The 24,760-nt window shown below is 35.3% G+C and overlaps 1 protein-coding gene across 1 annotated transcript in view; it reads right to left on the reverse strand.

The window, feature by feature from the left end:
* The window catches only part of LOC117326976 (sn1-specific diacylglycerol lipase alpha-like), a 63,422-nt gene that overhangs the window by 27,603 nt on the left and 11,059 nt on the right, over nucleotides 1-24,760 (reverse strand). The window contains exons 2-6 of the mRNA XM_033883778.1: nucleotides 24,037-24,257; nucleotides 22,142-22,243; nucleotides 14,513-14,681; nucleotides 4,252-4,336; nucleotides 3,225-3,359 (exon numbers count right to left, since the gene is read on the reverse strand). Coding sequence (XP_033739669.1) covers nucleotides 3,225-3,359; nucleotides 4,252-4,336; nucleotides 14,513-14,681; nucleotides 22,142-22,243; nucleotides 24,037-24,257 — 712 coding nt within the window. The remainder of the gene's footprint in view (nucleotides 1-3,224; nucleotides 3,360-4,251; nucleotides 4,337-14,512; nucleotides 14,682-22,141; nucleotides 22,244-24,036; nucleotides 24,258-24,760) is intronic.

Raw genomic sequence — 24,760 nt, forward strand, 5'->3', positions numbered from 1 at the left:
TCTCCAAAACACCAATCATTGCCAGGGCATGTTTGTGGTCTCCAAAACACCAATCATTGCCAGGACATGTTTGTGGTCTCCAAAACACCAATCATTGCCAGGACATGTTTGTGGTCTCCAAAACACCAATCATTGCCAGGACATGTTTGTGGTCTCCAAAACACCAATCATTGCCAGGACATGTTTGTGGTCTCCAAAACACCAATCATTGCCAGGACATGTTTGTGGTCTCCAAAACACCAATCATTGCCAGGACATGTTTGTGGTCTCCAAAACACCAATCATTGCCAGGGCATGTTTGTGGTCTCCAAAACACCAATCATTGCCAGGGCATGTTTGTGGTCTCCAAAACACCAATCATTGCCAGGACATGTTTGTGGTCTCCAAAACACCAATTATTGCCAGGGCATGTTTATGTCTCCAAAACACCAATCATTGCCAGGGCATGTTTATGTCCCCAAAACACCAATCATTGCCAGGGCATGTTTATGTCTCCAAAACACCAATCATTGCCAGGACATGTTTATGTCTCCAAAACACCAATCATTGCCAGGGCATGTTTATGTCTCCAAAACAACAATCATTGCCAGGACATGTTTGTGGTCTCCAAAACACCAATCATTGCCAGGGCATGTTTGTGGTCTCCAAAACACCAATCATTGCCAGGACATGTTTGTGGTCTCCAAAACACCAATCATTGCTAGGGCATGTTTGTGGTCTCCAAAACACCTATCATTGCCAGGGCATGTTTGTGGTCTCCAAAACACCAATCATTGCCAGGGCATGTTTGTTGTCTCCAAAACACCAATCATTGCCAGGGCATGTTTGTGGTCTCCAAAACACCAATCATTGCCAGGGCATGTTTGTGGTCTCCAAAACACCAATCATTGCCAGGGCATGTTTGTGGTCTCCAAAACACCAATCATTGCCAGGGCATGTTTGTGGTCTCCAAAACACCAATCATTGCCAGGGCATGGTTGTGGTCTCCAAAACACCAATCATTGCCAGGGCATGTTTGTTGTCTCCAAAACACCAATCATTGCCAGGGCATGTTTGTGGTCTCCAAAACACCAATCATTGCCAGGGCATGTTTGTGGTCTCCAAAACACCAATCATTGCCAGGACATGTTTGTGGTCTCCAAAACACCAATCATTGCCAGGACATGTTTGTGGTCTCCAAAATACCAATAAATACTAGGGCATGTTTGTGGTCTCCAAAACACCAATAAATACTAGGGTATGTTTGTGGTCTCCAAGATACCAATAAATACTAGGGCATGTTTGTGGTCTCCAAAACACCAATAAACACTAGGGCATGTTTGTGGTCTCCAAAACACCAATAAATACTAGGGTATGTTTGTGGTCTCCAAGATACCAATAAATACTAGGGCATGTTTGTGGTCTCCAAAACACCAATAAACACTAGGGCATGTTTGTGGTCTCCAAAACACCAATAAATACTAGGGTATGTTTGTGGTCTCCAAGATACCAATAAATACTAGGACATGTTTGTGGTCTCCAAAACACCAATAAATACTAGGGCATGTTTGTTTGTGGTCTCCAAAACACCAAAAAATACTAGGGCATGTTTGTGGTCTCCAAGATACCAATAAATACTAGGGCATGTTTGTTTGTGGTCTCCAAAACACCAATAAACACTAGGGCATGTTTGTGGTCTCCAAAACACCAATAAATACTAGGGCATGTTTGTTTGTGGTCTCCAAAACACCAATAAATACTAGGGCATGTTTGTGGTCTCCAAGATATCAATAAATACTAGGGCATGTTTGTGGTCTCCAAAACACCAATAAATACTAGGGCATGTTTGTGGTCTCCAAAACACCAATAAACACTAGGGCATGTTTGTGGTCTCCAAAACACCAATAAACACTAGGGCATGTTTGTGGTCTCCAAAACACCAATAAATAATAGGGCATGTTTGTGGTCTCCAAAACACCAATAAATACTAGGGTATGTTTGTGGTCTCCAAGATACCAATAAATACTAGGGCATGTTTGTTGTCTCCAAAACACCAATAAACACTAGGAAATGTATGTTTGTGGTCCCCAAAACATCAATAAACACTAGGAAATGTATGTTTGTGGTCTCCAAAACACCAATAAGCACTAGGTCCTGTATGTTTGCGGTCTCCAAAACACCAATAAACACTAGGGCATGTTTGTGGTCTCCAAAACACTAATAAGTACTAGGGCCTGTTTGTATATGTACTCTAAAATATCGCTTGAAATAAGACAGGTTGGGCTGCAAACCACCAATATGAATGCTCTAGAATATCAATGAGTCCTCAGACATTAAGTATTGTAAATTAATACAGAGACAATCTAAAATTGTCTGGGGAGTCAATGACAAGAATTCACTTCATCAAAAAACTTCTCCCTTTCAACACTTTATATAAAAAGCTGGGAAACTGATATTGTAAGTGGTACAAAATTGATCCAAGTCTAACAAATTTTATGTTGGTGTCTATCAGACACCCTAACCTACCAAACATTTTCTGAACTTTACCAATATCATTGACTAATGTTAAGAGTAGGATGGCTAAGCTACACCAGTGATCCATACAATTACTGTACATTCATACATCATTAGGAAAATATCCGGAACATCTCCAGCCAAATGAGAGGCTCTTCACCACTTAACCAACATTCTAAGAACAGCAGTGCAGTTAAGTCAGGATTCAAGTCAATAAAAATGAGTCTTGTGAGAAACAAACTGCTTGTATGACTACAGCAATGCATGATACCAGGGTGGTGATTTAATTACAATCCTTAAAAAAATCTGCTGGTGTGATGTCACACATCGACTTCATTTATGGACAATAAAAAAGTGAAGCATTCCAAAATTTGTTATCCATATAAAAATTACAATGAAAAATGTATTTAGTTTTTGTTGAATTAAAAAGCAAAGATAATTGATCTGAACCAAGTACACAGATCTCCCGAGAGTTGACATACTGTTTCCTGGTAGGAGACCTTGGCAGGTGGATAATTGATGAGGGCCTTCTCAGACAGCAAGACTATCTAGGTATTCATCTGCATTCTAAAAGCTTATTGGAATTTCCCAATCCTAGCAGACCTTGCAATGTTTCAGATGTTTTAAATGAAATGTTGACCGACAGACCATAAAAGGTTAACGGCTGGTTGGCATGCAACCTGACAACGCCTTCTAGTTCTGATCAAAGTGATATCAGACGAAGTACTCACCTCTGTGACTACATGGTGCATTTGAAGCTTTTGATGGCGACGAAGCAGAACAAATCCTGCAATGACATCTGATGGTACCACGTCTAGATCGCGAAAAAACTCTGTGAACAATTTGGCTACCTCTGCTATTGAATTCTGAAAGAAAATTACAATAGATTTTATGTGTAATGAAAAAGTTTAGAATAAATGTTGCAAGGTTGATGGAAGATCACCAAACTTGTACCAACTGTCGGTGTGAATAGACAAAGAGAATTTTAGACTAGAAAACTGAAAGATGACTAAAGCACACACCACTGAGATTATGTTCTATTTCAAAATATTGACAATTTGATTATGTTAGAACAAACATTGAGATTATATTCTATTTCAAAATATTGACAATATGTTAGTACATAAATGCCAAGTATGTAGTTGGACAAGTTCCTTATGCATCAAAAAGCATGGACAGAATCAGACTAACAGGAAAGAGTTTTTAGAAGTAACTGTCTAAACGTCTTCACATTAGCCAGACGCCAAATTGTCACAGTCCAAGATGATTGAATAATGATAATACATCCTTATTGTACCAAGAGAACACACGCTTAAAAAGTTATATATGCCTGTAGTTTTTGTTTGTGGTCTCCAATCTTTGAATTCGGATTCAAGAGATATTTATTTTTTCACATTGGGATAAATACCACTTTAAACCGAAATTGACTTAATGCGTCTGAAAAGACAATATTAGAAGTAATATCATCTATTCTCTTTTTAGTATCAGTGACCTTGACCTCAGACCTTGTCATGATCATGTGAAATTTCAGAATTCTTGGAAAACCTAGATGTGGGAATGGACACAATCATTACTATATGACACTCTATCTTACATTTTGGGCTATAAATATTCTGATGATTTAGGATGGAGCACTGATATTACACTGGGAAATCTGTCAGAAGACAAGATGAAGCATTGAATATGAAATAGAAGTCCCTGGTCAGCTGATTACTGTCTGGGGAGAAATTTTCACGCGATAATGTTTGTGTTCCTTACCCTGTTGGTGGCATCCCTCTCCACACAACAGCAGAGAAACCGGAATCTCCTATCCCAACTCTCCTCATAGGCCCGGATAGCTTTCCTTCAAGTAGGCAGATCAATCACATTATTTTATCACTATGTGAACCAACATTCCTCTTTCAAATAACACAATGATACTAATGTTAAAACAAAATATCAACACAAGACCCAAGGTGTTTTAACCTTTAAAAAATTTATGAATCATATCAAATTTAAAAACTTTTTAAAGTTTTATTATTGAAAAATATATCCAACTTGACTACTTTTTAAAGTTTTATAAGTGAAAAATATTACAATGTTTAATTATATTTCTTATTATTACTGAATGGTAGCAAATATCTGAACTTTCACAATGATATTTAAATTCTTAATCTTTATTTTTTTTTTTAATTAATTCAAATTATCTTATTTACATATCAGTGAGTAACACTTTCTTGTATAATATGTATGAATCTTGTGAGAGACTAGTTGAATATATCTTAAAATGAGCTTTAATAACTAATAACCTTGAATATACTATCAACAAGTAACAACTCATGATGATTGGCACTAATTGTATCTTATGACATAGCTACTCCATCATTAGGGCAATTAACACCCAGATCATTTAAAACTAGCAAATTTGTGACTGGTTATTGTTCCATGCATTTCAAACTGTGATGCTTAAAATGTCACAAAAGGAGGCGTTATGGACTAAAAATATCAACATTCTTAAAGATTTCATAACAGCAAACAAAATATTCTGTTTTCACTATTATTTGTAATAAAATCTTGGTTATGTGATAAAAAAGAACCTGATTTTTGTTTCCATTTCAAATGAGATTTATAAAATTATTCTTTAAATCTTAAATTAGCTCAAGGCTCATTGAAATATAACGTATTTGTAAACTCATATAAAATGAAAACAAATGTAAGGTATTAGATTATACAGTGCATTCGGTTAAGTTAGTATTGACAATTATTTCCCAATATCTAGAAATGCACTTCTCATATTGTTTAAAAATGTTCATCACACTTGCCTGTAGCATTTCTACATCTAGTAGACAAAATAAAGCCGATATCATATATCAAGCTCTCACAATGTAATTATACAAACTCACAAAAACACACAAATATATTACACCTATATATCTTCATGGCCTGAGATTTCCAAATTGCATTGTCTTGATACAGAGATTTCATTGCTGATTAAAAGCATTAAAAATAGAAATATAGGATAAGATAGTAAATTCAATGTATGTAATGTGCTTGCTGTGTTCATGCTGGATATTTTAGGGCCTGCTAATAAATCTAAATGCAAGTGTATAAGAATTGCAGACAAATAAAAGTCGTCATATGTATCAAACAGTATATTTATCACTATATAGCTAATAGATTTCAATAAACCCAGCTGAAATTTTCAGCCGATGGACAGAGTATATTTATCACAAATAGATTTCAATAAACCAAGCCGAAATTTTCAGCCGATGGCCAGAGTATATTATTATATTAGAACATAAGTGACTATATAATCGTATAGGGAAGTATTTTTATTTGTATTATAAGATAAGCAACCATCTGTTGTTGACCTTTTTGCTCCCTCAGCCTGAAGGACAGTCTCCACATCTTACCTGATATAAATACACTATAGACATGTTTACAGAGCTCTCATCTAACGTCATGTACAACACAAACCAATTATCGTCCCTAATTACCACTTAAGATATCTCTACTTAACAAATAAATTCACGACAATCGAATATACATGTAATAAACCGAACAGGAAATGAACATTTTATGGGAATAAATATCTAAAGTATGGTAGGTATACTTATATTGGTATTTGTAACAATGGGTGGATTGGTGAATCATGTCCCTATGATATCACTAAAAAAGATTTGTCATATTTGTCTTGTATATATATAACTATAATCATATTTATCTGATTTTTATAAAAATCATGCCAATCGTGATTTTTTTTTTTTTTTTTTTACCTAGAAAATTTTTTTTTTTTTAAATCTTAATCTGAAATTTAACCTAACTTATCAGTAAATTAAACTATCAAAACCTTCCTTGTGGAGATATAAAAAAACAGAACATGTAGGGTTTTTATTAGAATGTGTACTGTCTGTACCCTGACAGTCTGAGTGAAGCTGGTGGACCTGGTATAAGAGCCAATGACTATGGGAGGGGACACTCTGATTCAGATATTTTATTGACCTGAATTGTTTACTCAAACAAGACAAGGGAAGTATGCTCAGTGACCTTTCCCAGATCACACAATCTGCAATGATTTCACAATAAAAACATTGTAATGCATATGCAAATAATGATATCTGATACCTGATCATTTTAACCAAGAAGTCCTTTCAAGATCTGAGAATTTTTCAATCGTAAAGTGCACCAGAGCAATTTTGATAAAGTGGAATTCATCAATCAAAAACGTACTATTAAGACTTGACCACTCTATCTGAAGACAGAGGAAATGGACGATCAACGTTAATGCTGTCGTGCCACACAACCTTTCAGTCAGCTCACAATAACTGTCTGGATATGACGCATATGTTTAGTGTGTAACACCTCAGGAAAGTGTACGGCGAGACCAATGTCTGGACCAGTGGTGTTATATAGCTATGTCCGACATTCTCTTGACATAATCTTCTGATTGGATTGTGGTTTTCATCCTTTTTTTTTTTTTTTTACAAATTAAAAAGTATAGCACCACAGGAAAACAAACTGAGCAATCTAATGTCTGAACCAATTGGCTCTGTTGGCCGTTCACTTTACTTAAACTTCTGATTGGATTGTGTTTTTAGTTATTTTTTTTTCAAATTAAAGGAAAACATACTGAGAATCCATTGTCTGGACCTGTATACTGGTGTAAAAGCTTTGTTGGACAAACACTTCATATAGGATTCTAATTTGATTGCATTAATTTTTGTTTATTTTTTTTTCAAATTCAAAACTCTAGTATACAGCTGCAGATTATATAACTGGCCGTATTTACAAATGTCGTAAAATTACAGATTAAAATTTTCACGAATCTCCACAGAAATAACCTGCTATAAATTCTTTACAATCAATAACTTCCTTGAAGTATCACTTGAGTTAACCCCTTAATATATCACTAAACATATCTATGAATACATGTATATATGGCAGGACAAATGTTGACCCAGTGTAACCTGGTTTGTTTTCGGTTAGGTTTTATATTATTTAAAACGTCCTATAATAATTAACAGCTAAGGTCATATCATGATGGCTTCCCCTGTGTAAAATTGTTTGTGATAGTGCAGAAACGATGCTGACATTCTAGTGCCGAGGACATCCAGCAGGGCATCCCACATGGTCACATGATACTGATAAAATGTTTGTAAAAATGAATTTTCTTTTCATGGTATAGACATATATACACTGAAGAGCAGCAAGAGCTGTGAAAGTGCTAGAAAGATTGTCGTTAAGGTTTTTTTTGTTTTTTTTTATATATATCCAACTCTACATGGACACAAACTTTTTTCTATTTTTTTAGCAACTAGTGGGAACTTTCTACAGAAATTATCACCGTATGCCAACAAAGATGTATGCTCATGACCTAGTCCTATAACAGTTTGTATCAAATGGTGAACCTAGTGCAGTACTGGCTTACTCTGCCTATCACATAAAGTAGTGGGCACATCCACCTTACATCTATTTTCCCTGGATTTTTTAACAAGAGGCCCATGGGGCCTGTATCGCTCACCTGGTTGGATTTGACCAAATGTCAAAATAATGTTCATGTTCAATTCCTTTTGTTTGTTAACCTCAAACAATGCTATTTATGGTTATAGCGTGGGGATCCCAACTGCTTTAAAGAAATAATAAAGTCCAGACTCTCTGAGTTTACAACATGCATTTATAACTTTATGACTAGTAGTGATTTAAAGGAATTACCTCTATTTCCCCTATTGGGCCCCGCCCCTCAGGCCCCTTGGGGGTCAGAGTCAACATTTATGCAAAATCTGATCCCCTTCCCTGAAGGATGTTTCTGACCAAATCGGGTTCAAATCCATTCATAACTTTATGACTAGTAGCGATTTGAAGGAATTACCTCTATTTCCCCATTAGGCCCCGCCCATTTGGCCCCTTGGTGGTCAGAGTCAACATTTATGCAAAATCTGTTCCCCTTCCCCAAAGGATGTTTCTGACCAAATTGGGTTCAAATCCATTCATAACTTTATGACTAGTAGCGATTTAAAGGAATTGCCTCAATTTCCCCTATTGGGCCCCGCCCCTCAGGCCCCTTGGGGGTCAGAGTCACCATTTATGCAAAATCTGTTCCCCTTCCCCAAAGGATGTTTCTGACCAAATTTGGTCAAAATCCAATAAGAACTTTTTGACTAGTAGCGATTTGAAGCAAATGTTGACGGACGGACGACGGACGACGGACGCCGCACCATGGCATAAGCTCACCGGACCTTCGGTCCAGGTGAGCTAACAATATACAACGGAATAAGAGAAAATAAAATTATTGCTTTAATAATTCCAATACTGACTATAATAAGTTAAGGATGAAAAAATTATCTAAAGATGTATTAATTTAAATAAGCTTTCTGATCTCTGTATAATGTTATAATGTTGCAAGATTAGAAAAAAACTTTTTTTTTAGCGAAATGAGTTCCTCTAATTCTTACAGGAAATTAGGAACCAAGGGTGGCCTACAAACGAAATATGAGAGAGACACATTAAATACTTTCCGACAAATAGTGATAACAAACTTCAACTGTCAAAATTCAAAATGGCTGCTGCATGTCAGCCTTTTGATATTGTTTTCCAATCAGTCTTATAACTGAATATGAACAACTTAGGATCAAGGAATCCTACATTTGAAATCTGAGAAGAATCCATTTGATAATATACGGTAAATTCTCTCTGCAACTGTTGAGCTTTAGCTTGTTACTGAAGTGATGCAGATGTAAACATCGAATATTCATGACCTTCCAGGATGTTGCAGTTCTAAGAATAACACCATTCCGTAGAGACTCGATATACCTGTGTTCAAAGGTGTGACGCATACAATACTCCCACTATGTGAACAGATGCAGGATGAGCAATCAATTATTGGTAATCATTGGCATCAATCCAATTCATAATTAATATTACAGATGGCTCTGGATAGTAACAGGGCTTTGTTGATGTTTGTTCTAAGTATCAGATGGTGAGAGTGATGACTGACAAAGCCTGATATATAAACACGTATTATTCTAAAACGTCCACTTAGAATGTCATCAAATCACATAGTGTTAGTTTAATTCATTACCCAGTACATTTACCTCTTCAGGATTTTTTTTTTTTTATACAGATATTTGTATATAAAATGTATATATTTTATTAGATGAACATTGTCACAATATTGAACTCTATTCATGAAAAGTGATGGAAACAACACGACAAGCTGACACAATGGAAATAGAATGTAACATATTTCAGTCACCGATGCATTAACAAACATCCCCCACAGCTGTGTTACATATTAAACCAGATTTTATTCCGAGATCAATGGAAAAATATGATACAACTGCACTGGATAATAGTACACAAGGTATTTACATGACTCGCGATCTAGTCATGACTTTTACAAATGTTTATAAAATGGAATTATACATGCTTCAAGCATCAAAAGAAAAGTCAATCAACACTTTGAGAAAAATTTATTTGAAAAATATTTCTTTGACACAATATCTCTAAGTTTTTTTTGTAGTATACATAGGTCTGTTTAAAAAAAAAAAAAAAATAATAATAATTTCAAATTGTCATTGTAAGTCTCACTGTACATTATTAACCTCAGATATATGTACTATGCTGAACCAAAAATGAAATATTTTGAAAGCCCTAAAATCTAACAGGTGCTAATTAACGTATAATTAATCCCATGCTATCAATTATCTAGATTAACTTATTTTTGGAAACGGGTAAATTGTGCATAAGAAAAGACTATATTTAGTGCATATGTCTTTTACAAGCTTTTATAAGTTTCATTAATGGTGAATATATTTCAAAGAGACATGCTCAAGCCTGTTACAGAAAGAAATGACGATGCTTAATCAAGAAGACTTTTATAGAATGAAATTGATAAATATCAGCCCTAAACTCAATATACGGTTAGGATACAGCTGTTACCTAACGCCCACACAGCATAAATATAGATTATGTCCAGTTTTTTTAAGAAACAAGTGAAGGTTAAAAAATATATATCAAATTGCATAAACATGTTAGATGAAAATTCAAAAGGGAAAAATTGTTCACTGGGTGTTAACCAGTACAAAAGGTTTTCTACTGAATCAATAACAATAACCAGTTGTTCGTAACAAAACATGCAAGAACAGTTTAATTTGTATACATGTAGCTACAAATTTGGTGTATCAGGGGCTACTCACTCCATTCCAAAACAATTAAACTTTTATAATAGGACAATTATTTTTTTAAGAATCTAGACCCTGAAGTTTCCCAGAGTAGCTACATGAGCAAGACTGCGAAGGCACAAGAGAGACTTTGGAAAATTCCTGAGAAGCTTCTAAACTCTGCGAGCGACCGTGGAGAACCTAAATGCGAAATAGAATATACAATACACAGCTAGACCTTAGTGATATGAAAGATTCTGAATATGTTAGCTGGACTTTCAAAGATATGACAGAAGCCAAAATATGTTAGCTAGACCCTTCAGGATATGACTGAAGTTGAATAAGCTGGACCCTTAAGGATATGAGAGAAGAATTAAGCAGAATATGTTAGCAAGAACCCCAAGGATATGAAAGAAGCATTAAGCAGAATATGTTAGTTAGACACTCAACAATATGACAGAAGCCGAATATGTTAGCTGGACCCTTAAGGATAGAGAGAAACTAATTCTGCTAGCTAGACAGTTCAGGATATGACACAAGCCCAATACGTTAGCAAGACACTCAAAGATATGAGAGAAGCCAAATACGTTAGCAAGACACTCAAGGATATGAGAGAATCTGAATTTGTTAGCTAGACCCTTCAGAATACGACAGAAGCTGAATATGTTAGCTGGACCCTTAAGGATATGAGAAAAGCATTAAGCAGAACATGTTAGCTAGAACCTCAACAATATGAGAGAAGCCAAATATGTTAGTTACACCCTTAAGGATATGACAAAAGCAGAATATGTTAGCAAGACAATCAAGGATGTGAGAGAAGCCGAATTTGTAAGATGGACACTTAAGAATATGAGAGAAGCAGAACATGTTAGCAAGACCCTCAAGAATATGAAAGAATCTGAATTTGTTAGCTAGAGAGAAGCTAAAAAATATGCAAAAGAATACTCCATTATTATAAGATTTAGCATAGAATTCCCCAATAATTAAATGCCAGAAAAGAATAAATATATTTCAATATAGAGTCAGAGCTGTTGCATATCACTTGAGCAGGTGATGGTTCATTGAGAGCCAAGTTAATGCTGACCACAACTGTTACCAGATAATCTTTTCTCTATTAAAACATGTTCGTGCCAGATGTGCCCGGATCATGATATCTGAAAACCAGTGTGACACAAGGCCGGATTTGTATACAATTTTAACACCCAGTGAAAGTCATTGATAATCAAAAAATTTGTGATGTAGAGATTGTTAGTACAGCTACAGTCAACTATATATATATGTGTTCTGATATTGAATCTGACGGGAGTTAAGTCCAAAAACATCATTTTCAAATTTTTTTGACAAGTTCCATTACTATGAGTGGATTTCAGCAATGTGGGCCGGTCCCACAGGATAAGCATGTGTCTATGATTTCTGTTATATCTGTGTGAAAAATCACTGTTGGTATATCAAATTAAAGTCCAATAAACCGAATAGCGCAGATCAACACATCAGAGGACGCAATATTTGATTAAAACAAGTCCATTATGGCATAGCGTTACCAATGTCTTCCAAGCGAAGTGCATATCATTTGTTTAATCATGAATCTAATTACAGTTGATGAAAATATAACAAATGATGATAAAAAAATTCCTTTTCAGGTGGAGAGTCTGTAATAAAAAGATGTTAACTAATAACAACTTATAGATATATCTTCTGATACGGAGTCGGTAGCTAAATTCTACCGACATCTATCACCATCTCAGTAAAATATCTGCATGGTCATACAGATTGTTCCAGGATATCTTCGACACCCTTACCACAAACTTGTATCAGTATTATAAACGCCGGCCAAATAGAAATTAATGAAATGCTTAATAAAAAAATTTGTAAGTGACAACATTTGAAGAAACGATATGTTTGGTATACTCACTTTCCAGGGGAGAAGGGACTAGGTTCATGGATGATAAGGCTGGGTACAGGAAGTTAATTGTTAAAGCAGGTATGATGGTATAGCTCATACAGGCATGATTTTCAGTACAGATTCAAACGAGCCTTTCATTCAAATCCATATAAAATATTCCGATTACAAATATACTCATTGCATAGAAATTTACTTTTTTTCTAAAAACCATGTACTCAACCTTTAAGAGTTATTTTTTTAAAGAAACAGCATTAATCCGCACTTAATGTTTCATTAAAGTGCTTTCTGGAAATTAAATTAAATGAACACATGTTGCCTACTGAGATTTACTTTAGCTTTATCTATACAAAGCATGTTTGAATTCTACTTTTAAGGAGATAGCTAGCTCTGCTAAAAGCATTGATTTCAACAAAAACAATGTTTTCCTTATTCTCCAGAAATAAAACTGGAAAGATTTCAGGGAGATTTAATAGTAGCTGATAGAAATAATCAATTCCCTTTTAATGTATCAAAGAGAAAAAAATCGAACTGTTTGAATCTTGTACTGAAAGCAACGTTAATGGAAATTACAAGCAACCGAATAAAATGTCAAGACATTACCTCCTTATGCTGTGATAAGAAGACAAAATCCTCAAAAAACTACTCCTGAGGAAAAAGGCAAATTAGCATCAAAATTTTTATTCAACAAAATAAATTCCATCTATGGGTAAACAAAAGACATCTCATCTGGCAAAAGGTGATTTCCTATTTTAATAATTAATCATTAAGAAATCTCACCCTTTATTGTAAATTATCAACAAAAAAAAAGTCATTGTTATTTATAAACATTGTTTTGCATTAAAATCATAATCTAAAACTTTAAAATTCAAATAATTGAACTTCATGAAGAACTTATAGACACAAGAAGATGTAGGATGTTCATAGAAATTTTTGCCAGGCAAGATAATTTAAAATATAAATAAAAACGTAACGTATAAAACTGCACTGAAAATTACTAACATGTAAACAAATGAATCGTGACACTGCAGTATCATGCTAGCACTTGCTGAGCCCCAAGGGAAGATCAAGTAACGAGTCGGGTCTATGAAAGGAGATGTTTATCATGTATGCATGCCAAAATGCAATCCTACGTTAGCGCGCTTCACCAAGAGAAAGATCACATGCTCGAACTGCTACACCAATTACCACTACCCAAACCTTAGACGGCAACAGTCGGGACAAATAATAATCGGGAAGCAGCCAAAACAACTGCGGGATTAATTCTATGTACACAACTACTACCAATACAACACAAAAATATATCTATAGTCAATTTTCTCAGGAAAATGTTTCTAAAAATGTGGATTTCTTTATAAGTATAATTGCGATAATGAAAATTCTACATCAGCCATTTGACAGGCAGTTGTTTTGGCTTCCGTATGTGTAAACATATAGGATCATACTCAAGTTTGGTCGGATGTTCAACAATATTGACTTTGAAAAATTACGTCTCATTTTGAAAAGTCAGTATTGACTTTTTAAAATGAGACGTAATTTTTCAAAGTGATGTATACCGTCACTGGAAAGGTCATATGTACGTTTTATTCTGACAAGGAACCTTGATCCTTTAGAATAAATCTGCTATCTATAATACTGATCATTTCATTTGGACAAGGAACTTCACTCCTTTGGAATAAATTTGCTATCTACAATCCTGATCACTTGAAGAATTCAGATTCAACAATATCCTGATCAAGTTGACCTCTATTTCAAGGACAAACGCAAAGTAAACCAAATGATAACACCACGTCAATGAATCTAACTGCAAAACTATGCTTTTTATTAAATGAATGATCAAATTGCTAATGTTTTGAAGGAGTTTTATCAGAAGCTCTGACACAACTGCCCTGCATCACCATAAAAACCCCAGTCAAACAGTAGATGAAAATATTCATATATATATGATACATGCACTTGACAAATAGGAAAAAATACTTACCGATGTCTCCAATTTCTTCGTCCACTATTACGCTTATTTCTATGGGACTTTTCCTTCATGCTTTCCTGGTAGCGTTTCATCTTGACCCATTTCCTGCCCGCTATGTCATACGTACACCAGAGGGACACGAACACCGTCAGCATAATCACCCAATTACACACGATTAGCCCTACAACATGACACAAGGTATACTGTCAACCGTGAACCATGATTGTCATTAGTGTTAATTGTGCATGCAAATCTATGTCATATTAAGTTACATTATTAAGCCTTGTAATAGTTAAAATGTTTAAAATCTGAGAACTTCAATAGCAACCATGAGATCTGAAATGTTTACAACTTTGCATCAGATCGGCAACAGAAGATCACAACTTTGCATCAGATCGGCAACAGAAAATCACAAATTTGCATCAGATCGGCAACAGAAAATCCTTACATGTACTAATCTGATGCGGTTTTTAATAATCTGGACAAACTATTACAACATTTCGAGATCCCTAACCCCAGCCTCACCTCCACAAAACTTAAACTACATGCAGTATTAAATGAGTGCCTTGATTGATATATTACTAATGGGGTTTTGATTTATTTTATTTAAAGTCCTTTTAACAGCCAGGGTCATTTAAGGACGTGCCAGGTTTTGGAGGTGGAGGAAAGCCAGAGTACCCACAGAAAAACCATCGGCCTATGGTCAGTAACAGGAAACTGACCCACATGGGTTTTGAACTTGCAACCTAAAGGTGGAGGGCTAGTGATAAAGTGTTGGGACACCTTAACCACTCAGCCAAGACTGTGATGGGAAAAACAGGATTTAAACTTCAATGACGAAATACTGGGTATAGTACATGTCCCCAACAATTCAATTCTGTACAAGTGTACATTATCTAATCAAACCATTCCTATCATTAACCAATACGATGGGGACCAATAAAACCCACGTTATTCCCGTCCCAGTGCGAGCTGAGGACAGTAAAACAGAACTGGTGATTTCTCTCTGCAACAGGAAAGCTTGGCATTTGAAATCCAATTTTATGGGAGATTAATATGTCAGAAAGTTACCTCTTCTTGCATAAGCTTAAGAAACATGCTATTGATTTTTGTTGTACAATTTCTTATTAACATACACACAAATACTTATTTTTTAAACTTTTTTCCGTCTCTCTTTCTTTTTAAGAAAATCTAACATGCCTTTGGAGATCGCTACAACCAAATTACTGGAATGACTATGTACAAATGTACAGTACTTCCATACACTTGAATTATCAGAAAAATGACATTCGATCTGACCTGTACTTTGTTGGGATTTCATACATATAAATTTAATGTGATGATCAATTTGACCTGTAGTTTGTGGGGATTTCAGACATATAATTTTTTGTGTGTTCAATCTGACCTGAACAAGATTTCAAATATATATAAATTTTATGTGACGTATAATTTGACCTGTACTTTGTAGGGATTGCAGTTCTATAAATTTTTGTGATGTTCAATCTGACCTGAAGTTTGTGGGGATTGCAGATATATAAATTCTATGTGACGTACAATTTAACCTGTTCTTTGTGGGTATTTCATATATATATACATTTAACTTGACATTCAATCTGACCTGTACAAGATTTCAAATATATAAAGTTCATGTGACGTACAATTTGACCTGTACTTCGAAGGGATTTCATGCATATACATTTGACGTGACATTCATGCAATCTGACCTGTGCTTTGTGGGGATTGCAGATATATAAAATTATGTGGCGTACAATTTGACCTGTACTTTGTGAGGATTTCATATATATACATTTAACATGACATTCAATCTGACCGGTACTTTGTGGGGATTTCATAACCTGACCTGTACTTTGTGGAGATTTCAAATATATAAATTTTACTTGACATTTAATCCGACGCATAGATCAGATTGATGACTCCCTTAATTTAATGTAACAAATCAATTTGACAGGAGGCCAGTGACTCCATGCTAATGGTGACAATGACCTGCTCTATGGATCAAAACATCATTACTCATATATGAAAGTTATATCTACAAGTGCTCAGCCGACTTATATTTCAGACTCATCTCTATGTCCTATCCAATCAGACTGATGGTAACCCATGGGTGGAATAAGTGGTTTCCTAGCCAAATCATTTGAACCTTGAGGTCAAGTCTAGTCCTATGCCATGTGACAACTACAAACGTAATCAGGTTTCCACGAAAGATCAATAAGGAACTCGATATGAGATATTCCCAAGAGACGGGGAAACTTTGCCGGCATTAACACTTGGCCTATAGAAATATGCAGCATAGCCAAAAACTATAAAAGCCATTTAACTGCCTGCAAAGTGAAAAATCCCAAACAGTTTGATCTTCAACAGAGATATAAAACTTGGCAAATTAAAACAATAGCAGACAAAAGATTTTATCCCCAGCCATATTCTGCTTATTCCACAGGATATAATACTTTTCATGCTCTTTGTTTCATATCCTTCAAAGTGCACTGTGAATGTTGTGTATTGGGCTTTATGGGTATAACATCTCTGGTCTAATGAGATCATATGGAAATGCTTTAACACAATGTATATCGCTTCCCCAGCCAGGAGTACCCATTATCACAAGGCTGACCAGAGAATATGTAGCACCAGTAATCTCGTAATGTCAATAACATATACTTCGTATATATCTATCTGTAAGTTAACAGAAGTGCTCTAGTAAGTGCTAATAAAGAAACACGTGGCTATTTCTCAACATTTTTGTTTATACTGAGGAGAGAATTGTTCAAACCACACATTGTAAAGTGATACATAGATCTAGATCATTATCTTTACTTCAGTCATCAACTGACCTATATTTTCTATGACCTGTATCTGAAGGATTTCTAAACTAAAATGTTTATAATTAGCTCGCTGGGTACAGAATACCTCAAACATCTGTTCCGAGGTTTGTATGTACAGTATAATAATAAGAAAAAAATCTTTTGTGAAAATGTAAAAAAATTTCTTTTTCTTTCTACAGAATTGCCTTATTTGATATTATCATAGTGACAAATAACTCTGGAGAAAAAATTTGAAATTTATGTATTCCAGTTAGCGCAGTTAGATGATGACAGTTTCCGGGAAGGAAGTGTGGATGTAAGATATCGGGCACTAATTGATGGACCTGCTCAGTGTGATAACATAATGAGAGAGGATATATTATTACCGCTAACTGTAATAAACTAATAAGGATTTGATAAGGAAGGAAATATATAATGAACTGTAAATTCTGATATTTGTTTAACAGTCATTTTAATAAATTATAATTAGCAAAAATATCTGATGACTTTACTGAGGTTGCTCCAAGTATCAATTTTACTGTTTGTTTGTTTTTGCTTAACGTCCTATTAACAGCCAGGATCATTTAAGGACGTGCCAGGTTTTGGAGGTGGAGGAAAGCCGGAGTACCCGGAGAAAAACCACCAGCCTATGGTCAGTACCTGGCAACTGTCCCATGTAGATTTCGAACTAGCAACCCAGAGGTGGAGGGCTAGTGATAAAGTGTCACTCGGCCACCGCAGCCCCCTCAATTTTACTGATTCACACAGAGACTTTGATAATTTGATAGCATAATGGATGCTAGGGATCAAATCTTCAAACTAGCAACATATAAAGTTTAAAACAGAATCAGACATTTTAGACCTGTGGGCAGAGTAGAGCCAGATGGAAAACTTTAGATGTATACAATAATTCTGTCTGACAGCTTCTACCATGTAACCCACAAAGAAATATTCAAATTTTATTTGTCCTGAAATAGACTGAAAATTAATTCTGAAAATGAAGGCAAGTAGATTAATAAAACTGCAAATCTAGGATGACATTTCTTGTCCATATCAAGCTCTGTGTAAATTTTAAGCCAATTGTTTCCAGGATATTGATTAATATCTTCATAGTTATTGCTTTTAGGAAATAAATACAGTATACAAATCAAATAATCCCTCTACTGTTAGATTACGAATTCATTTTGAAAATTCAATTATTCTTCCGAAAAGAATTCCCTGAACTTTAACTTCCAAACGGAAATTGAAAGCCACACCAAATTATGTGTTAGCAGCAGAGAAAATCCTCTTATCCACAAAAACAGGACGGCGAAAAATTGTAACTTTATTACTAAGGGTTGATAAAAATTCCTGTGTCATTTGTCAAACTATCAAATTTAAGAATCACTTAAACATCTAAGTCAAAAAGAAGATGTATAACTACAACACAATGTTTTCTCATTTGAAAAGCTTGAATACTACAAGAATAACTATATGTCCATATATAGATAATCAGTACTCTCCTACCAACATTTTTCTTGCAATTTGAACAAGAGATCCCAGAGGGATCTTGGCGCCCACCATTGAATGATCTTTATAGGTTCCATGTCAGATTGATCTTTTCTATACTTTTCCCTTCCTCTAAGTCTTACTATAATCTGTGTAAATTCAGAAACAGCCCTCTAGTACTTTTCAAACAAAGGGAACCTATATAACAAATTTAAGATTTAGCGATAATGGCTGTCTGTCGGCCATGTTGTTTTCAGATTGGTCCGAAAATGCAATACCAGGGACCAAGGGGAACCTACATATGAAATTTGAGAAAGATCCTTTCAGCAATTTCTGAGAAATAGCGATATCAAACTTCAATAGTCAAAATCAAAGATGGCTGCCTCTCGGCCATGTTGTTTTCTGATCGGTCCCAAAATGCAATATGCATAATAAGAAACCAAGAGGAACCTACAAATCAAATTTAAGAAAGATCCCTTCAGTACTTTCTGAGACATAGCGATAACAAACTTCAATTGTCAAAATCCAAGATGGCTGCCTGTTGGCCATGTTGTTTTCCTATTGGCCCCCAAAATGCAATATGCATAACTAGGCACCAAGGGGAACCTACAAAAAAATTGAGAAAGATCCCTTCAGCACTTTCTGAGAAATAGAGATAACAAACTTCAATTGTCAAAATCCAAGATGGCTGCCTGTCAACCATGTTGTTTTCTGATTGGTCTCAAAATGCAATATGCATAATTAGGCACCAAGAGGAACCTACATATGAAATTTGAGAAAGATCCCTTCAGCACTTTTTGAGAAATAGCGATAACAATCTTCAATTGTCAAAATCCAAGATGGCTGCCTGTCAGCCATGTTGTTTTCCGATCGGTCTCAAAATGCAATATGCATAACTAGGCACCGAGGGGAACCTACATATGAAATTTGAGAAAGATCCCTTCAATACTTTCTGAGAAATAGAGATAACAAACTTCAATTGTCAAAATCCAAGATGGCTGCCTGTCGGCCATGTTGTTTTCCGTTTTGGTCTCAAAATGCAATATGCATAACTAGGCACCAAGAGGAACCTACATGTGAAATTTGAGAAAGATCCCTTTGGTGCTTTCTGAGAAATAGCGATAACAAACTTCACTTGTCAAAATCCAAGATGGCTGCCTGTCGGCCATGTTGTTTTCCGATCAGTCTCAAAATGCAATATGCATAACTAGGCACCAAGGGGAACCCACATATGAAATTTGAGAAAGATCCCTTCAGTACTTTCTGAGGATTAGCGATAACAAGAATTGTTTACGGACGGAGGGACGGACGGAGGGACGGACCACGGACCACGGATGCAGGGCAATTTGAATAGCCCACCATCTGATGATGGTGGGCTAAAAAGAAAACAGAAATTATTTGTATTATATAGGTATGTTTGAGAAATAGAGCTTCAAAACTTCAACTCTCCCAAACAAAATGACCATCTTGGCTTTATATCAGTATAATATAATATGCATAACACGGCATCATGGGAAATAAGAATTGTATATTAAGGAAGCACAATGAAAGGAAAGGCCCTGGACTAGTACGGTCGAAAGGTGAATTGAACAGGCCACCATCTGATGGTGGGCGTAAACAAGAGATCCCAGATTGATCCTGATAAACACTATTGTAAGATCTTTAATTGGTTATATGTAAGTTTGAACTTTGCCCTTCTGCTCTCCTTTTCCCCTTAATTTTCTTTTCTATACAATGTTTTGACAAAATATTTGTCGAGCCGAGAGCACAATAAATTAAATTTATTTCAATTCCTCCGCTAGGGATCAAACGCTCCACCAATTGAGCAGATGAGAAGGTCTCTAGCCGAGAGGTATATTGTAGCAAGTATTTTACCTTATTTTTCACAAGTAATGCAAGTATAGTTCCTGAGTGCCTACATGGGTGCAAATTTAGCCTTGAGCATGATAAATTAGACCCCTCCGCTAGGGATTGAACCCAGGACCTCTGGATAGCTAATCTTACGCTCAACCGATCAAGCTAAAAAGAAGTTCTCTCTAGCCGAGAGGTATATTGTAGCAAGCATTTTACCTTATTTTTCACAAGTAATGCAAGTACAGTTCTTGAGTTCCTACATGGGTGCAAATTTAGCCTCGAGTATGATAAATTAGGCCTCTGCTAGGGATTGAACCCAGGACCTCTGGATAGCTATTACCAAGCTCAACCGATCAAGCTAAAAAGAAGTTCTCTCTAGCCAAGAGGTATATTGCAGCTAGTATTTTACTAGGGTTACATACTCCCCCACCAGGGAAGAAATTGTCCTGAAATTTCCAGGGCTTACAGCAAAATTAACGCTAAGTATAACTCCCGTGTCCCAATGGGCACCAATGTAGCCAACAAGCATGAAAAATAAAATTTTCAATACCTCTGCTAGGGAATGAACCCGGACCTTTGGATAACTAGTCTTACGCTTAACCGATTGACCTAAAGAGAAGTTTTCTCTATAGCTAAAGTATAGCGCAGCTGATACTTTTACCTGAGGGTTACATATTTACTAGGTAAACAAAGCACAAAGTGGATCCTTTAGAATATAGCATTATACATGCCAGGGATGTTATTATTCTGAACTGATCATTGTCTCCATTTGACAATTGCAATAATACATATATTACATCAATCAGTATCCAATCCATAATCAATGAAATAAAGAGATGTGTTGATGTTTAATTCCGCTGAATTATTTAACCAAACAGCTACAAATATCGATCTTTGTAGTGCTATACACACATACACTACACACATTCATTGAAATGTACCCTGATTAAACATGCACACTGATGGATCAAGAGAAACATGCATGTGAAATTTGACAAAGGTCAATGCACTATTTTCCAAGGAAAAGCAATAACAAAAAATTTCAAATGTCAAAATCTAACTGTTCAACAGCTTTTTCATTTATCGGATCCGAGTCTCAAATTTTATCATGCAAAACTAAAGTCATTAAGGGGATCCTACATATGAAATTTGTGGACAGACCAGGGATCAGACCACATTGACCAATGGGTGAGTTGAACAGCCCACTGTCTGATGACAAACGGTGGGCTGAAAAGATATGAGCCTATTAATCTTGATATGCTGCAAACACATATCAAACTCTGGCTATTGGTCTGGGAGCTTTTTTGACTTCATATCTATATTACTATCGTTTAATCATGGTACACCGTACAAAAAAAAGGCAGAATATCTCGAATGACAATGCTTGTCATTGTTGAGAAGACATAAAATGATACCAGGAATAAAAGCACAGTTCTAAGGCTGCAAGGTTTTGGTTTATTGGATAAGAAGAGAAGCTCACCTAATGCAGCCTTCATTGGAACTACAGGGCCACATGTATGGTAGTGTTGGATCATCCAAATCACACCCAGGATCTGCCAGGCAAGCTCCACCAGTAGGATAGCTGTATTGGAGGAATGGAATAGACATCAAGAAATTAGGAGAGTATGGACATTATAATGACCAGACATCTGGTATCTTGGGAATTGCTTAAACATTTTATCGTAGTATAAAACATTAATCACACTGATCGTGTACTCAATATCATGTCCAATTTTATAGATTTCATGTAACAATGTCATTGGTGCATAGGCAGTTCTATACCTTATCACAAAAAACATGTTGTCACCATAATTATTATTGTGTGGATGACTGGTATGTATGGGAGAAAAAAAATGAATTTGAATTAGAATTCCATAAAAGTAGACATGACATTGAGCTTATATGGACAACAAACCTCTCAAAAAAATAAGATCATTTTTCCCCCCCATAATTTTGATCGGATTCCCGTTGAAAATTGTGTGTATACTTCAAGGGTGATGCCACCAAATTCAGGCTATTGCAGTGTTTATATATCCAGCAATAAGCCTGCGCATAGTAATAACCTCAGATAATGAATTCCTCTTTGAAAAAAACTACCAACAAATTTTGAAATTTGTCTGGTAATAAGCCCACTCCTGACAGGCTTAGAATCAGATGTTATTTAGGCATTAATCTGTCTTCCTTAGAAAGTTATTGTCCTAGAATTCTCACCGGATTGCAGACAAATTAAATAACGTGCGTCAGCATATTCTTATTAATTTGTCTGCAATCCTGTGAGAATCATAGAACAATAACCTTCCAAAGAATGCAGTTCTATAATTATATTTCCGTTTTAAATTCAAGTTTTTCTTATATCAAACTTGTAACAGTGTAATCGCCTTTCATAATCAAATTTCTAGCAGTCAATGGGACCTATTCTTTTGACGTCATGTGTACATGAGATATATTAACAACAAAAAAAAACATTTCGTGGAAATAAACACAAAATCATTAATTTAATTTCAACATTTCGATCAATATCTTCCATTGTGAGGATATTCACCTTTATTTTTATACAACAGAACTACATAATTTGTTGCAAGTTACATTGATCAACCATTTTGTTAGCCCATCAGACGTCTAAAATACAATTAATATAGTATCGTCAGACATTTAGTGACAACGTCATGAACATTGTTCTTCGTATCACTACACCAATGGGAATAATATGAGAATTATGTGAGAATTATGTGAGAATAATATGAGAATTATGTGAGAATAATATGAGAATTATGTGAGAATTATGTGAGAATAATATGAGAATTATGTGAGAATTATGATCCGATAATTTTCTATTTAGTTTGGTAAGGTCATATTACAATACAGAGCAACAGATTATAGTCGACATATATTACTATATATTCAAAATTTAAACAGAATTACATGATAGTCTGACATGTTTTAATTTACACCTTACCACATATACTATCGGTTAGTTAAAATTTAATCAAATGTGATTGCAAATATAAATATACCCAAACAAATTCAATTACAATTTCTCACCAATGTCTGTTTCCATTGACAATCTGTGCAAAAGATGGTCAGAGCACTAAAATTTCTTTTTATACTGAACGTATTCAATATGTGGAATGTCTAGTTATTTAGATATCTTGAATATAAAAGGTCCGCAGAAGAGTTCTGTAGGGCATTTACGATGGGGACGTCGTTGGATGTACATGTTCAGAATACATAAATTCTGGTTATAGTACATTCACGACAAGTTCTCTTAGGTAACAGACTGTCACAAGTGCTGTAAACCGAATATTTATGAGACCACTAAAGTTTTTTTAAATCCAGGTTTCAAGCGGTAGACTGCTTTAATTAGCATCAACTTACCAAGTCTGAAGTATAGGAGGTACTGCATGCACAGCCTGGGAGAGGGGTTGAGAATGGTACCTCTCATGCTCACAAAGAATATCAGACCTTCCACCATAATGTTGCCTGCAAGCATGCTCAGGTATCCAATGAGATAGTACTTCAGGTTCACCAGGCCTACACTGCATTCCTTATATAGATCAAAATCATAGTTCCCAGTTATCACACCCAAGATTACAGTCCTACAAAAAAAAAAAAAAAAAATGAAAAAATATTTTTGTTAAGTTTGGAGAGCAAAATAAATAAGGACCTTCCTGTATATCATTTACAAAGATTTCATGCAACAGAAAAATGGCAAAATCTTTTCATTAAAATTTAGATTTAAAGATCCTCAGATAATGATATTAAGAAGATAACATCATACATAAGTTTTTCTTATTTATGTGTAACCCTGAAAGAAGGTCAAGGCCATTTATATGAGGAAATCTTTAATTATGGAAACCAATTCCAGGTACCTGCAAGACAAAGACCATATCCCTGGGACTTCCAGAATGGTAGGTCAAAATTGTTATAATAAAGCTTTAAGGATATTTGACTACCGTGACCTTGAAAATAAGGAAAGGTCATTTATGTGTTGAAATCTCATTGACACTCATGATATATGTATGTGCTGGCTAAATAGCATGACAATGGGTCTTCGAAAACTGCATTGAAGATTCTTAATTTGAAAATAATTCTATTTTTA

This window comes from Pecten maximus, chromosome 5 (genome assembly GCF_902652985.1).
Source record: "Pecten maximus chromosome 5, xPecMax1.1, whole genome shotgun sequence".
Classification (NCBI taxonomy): Eukaryota; Metazoa; Mollusca; class Bivalvia; order Pectinida; family Pectinidae; genus Pecten; species Pecten maximus.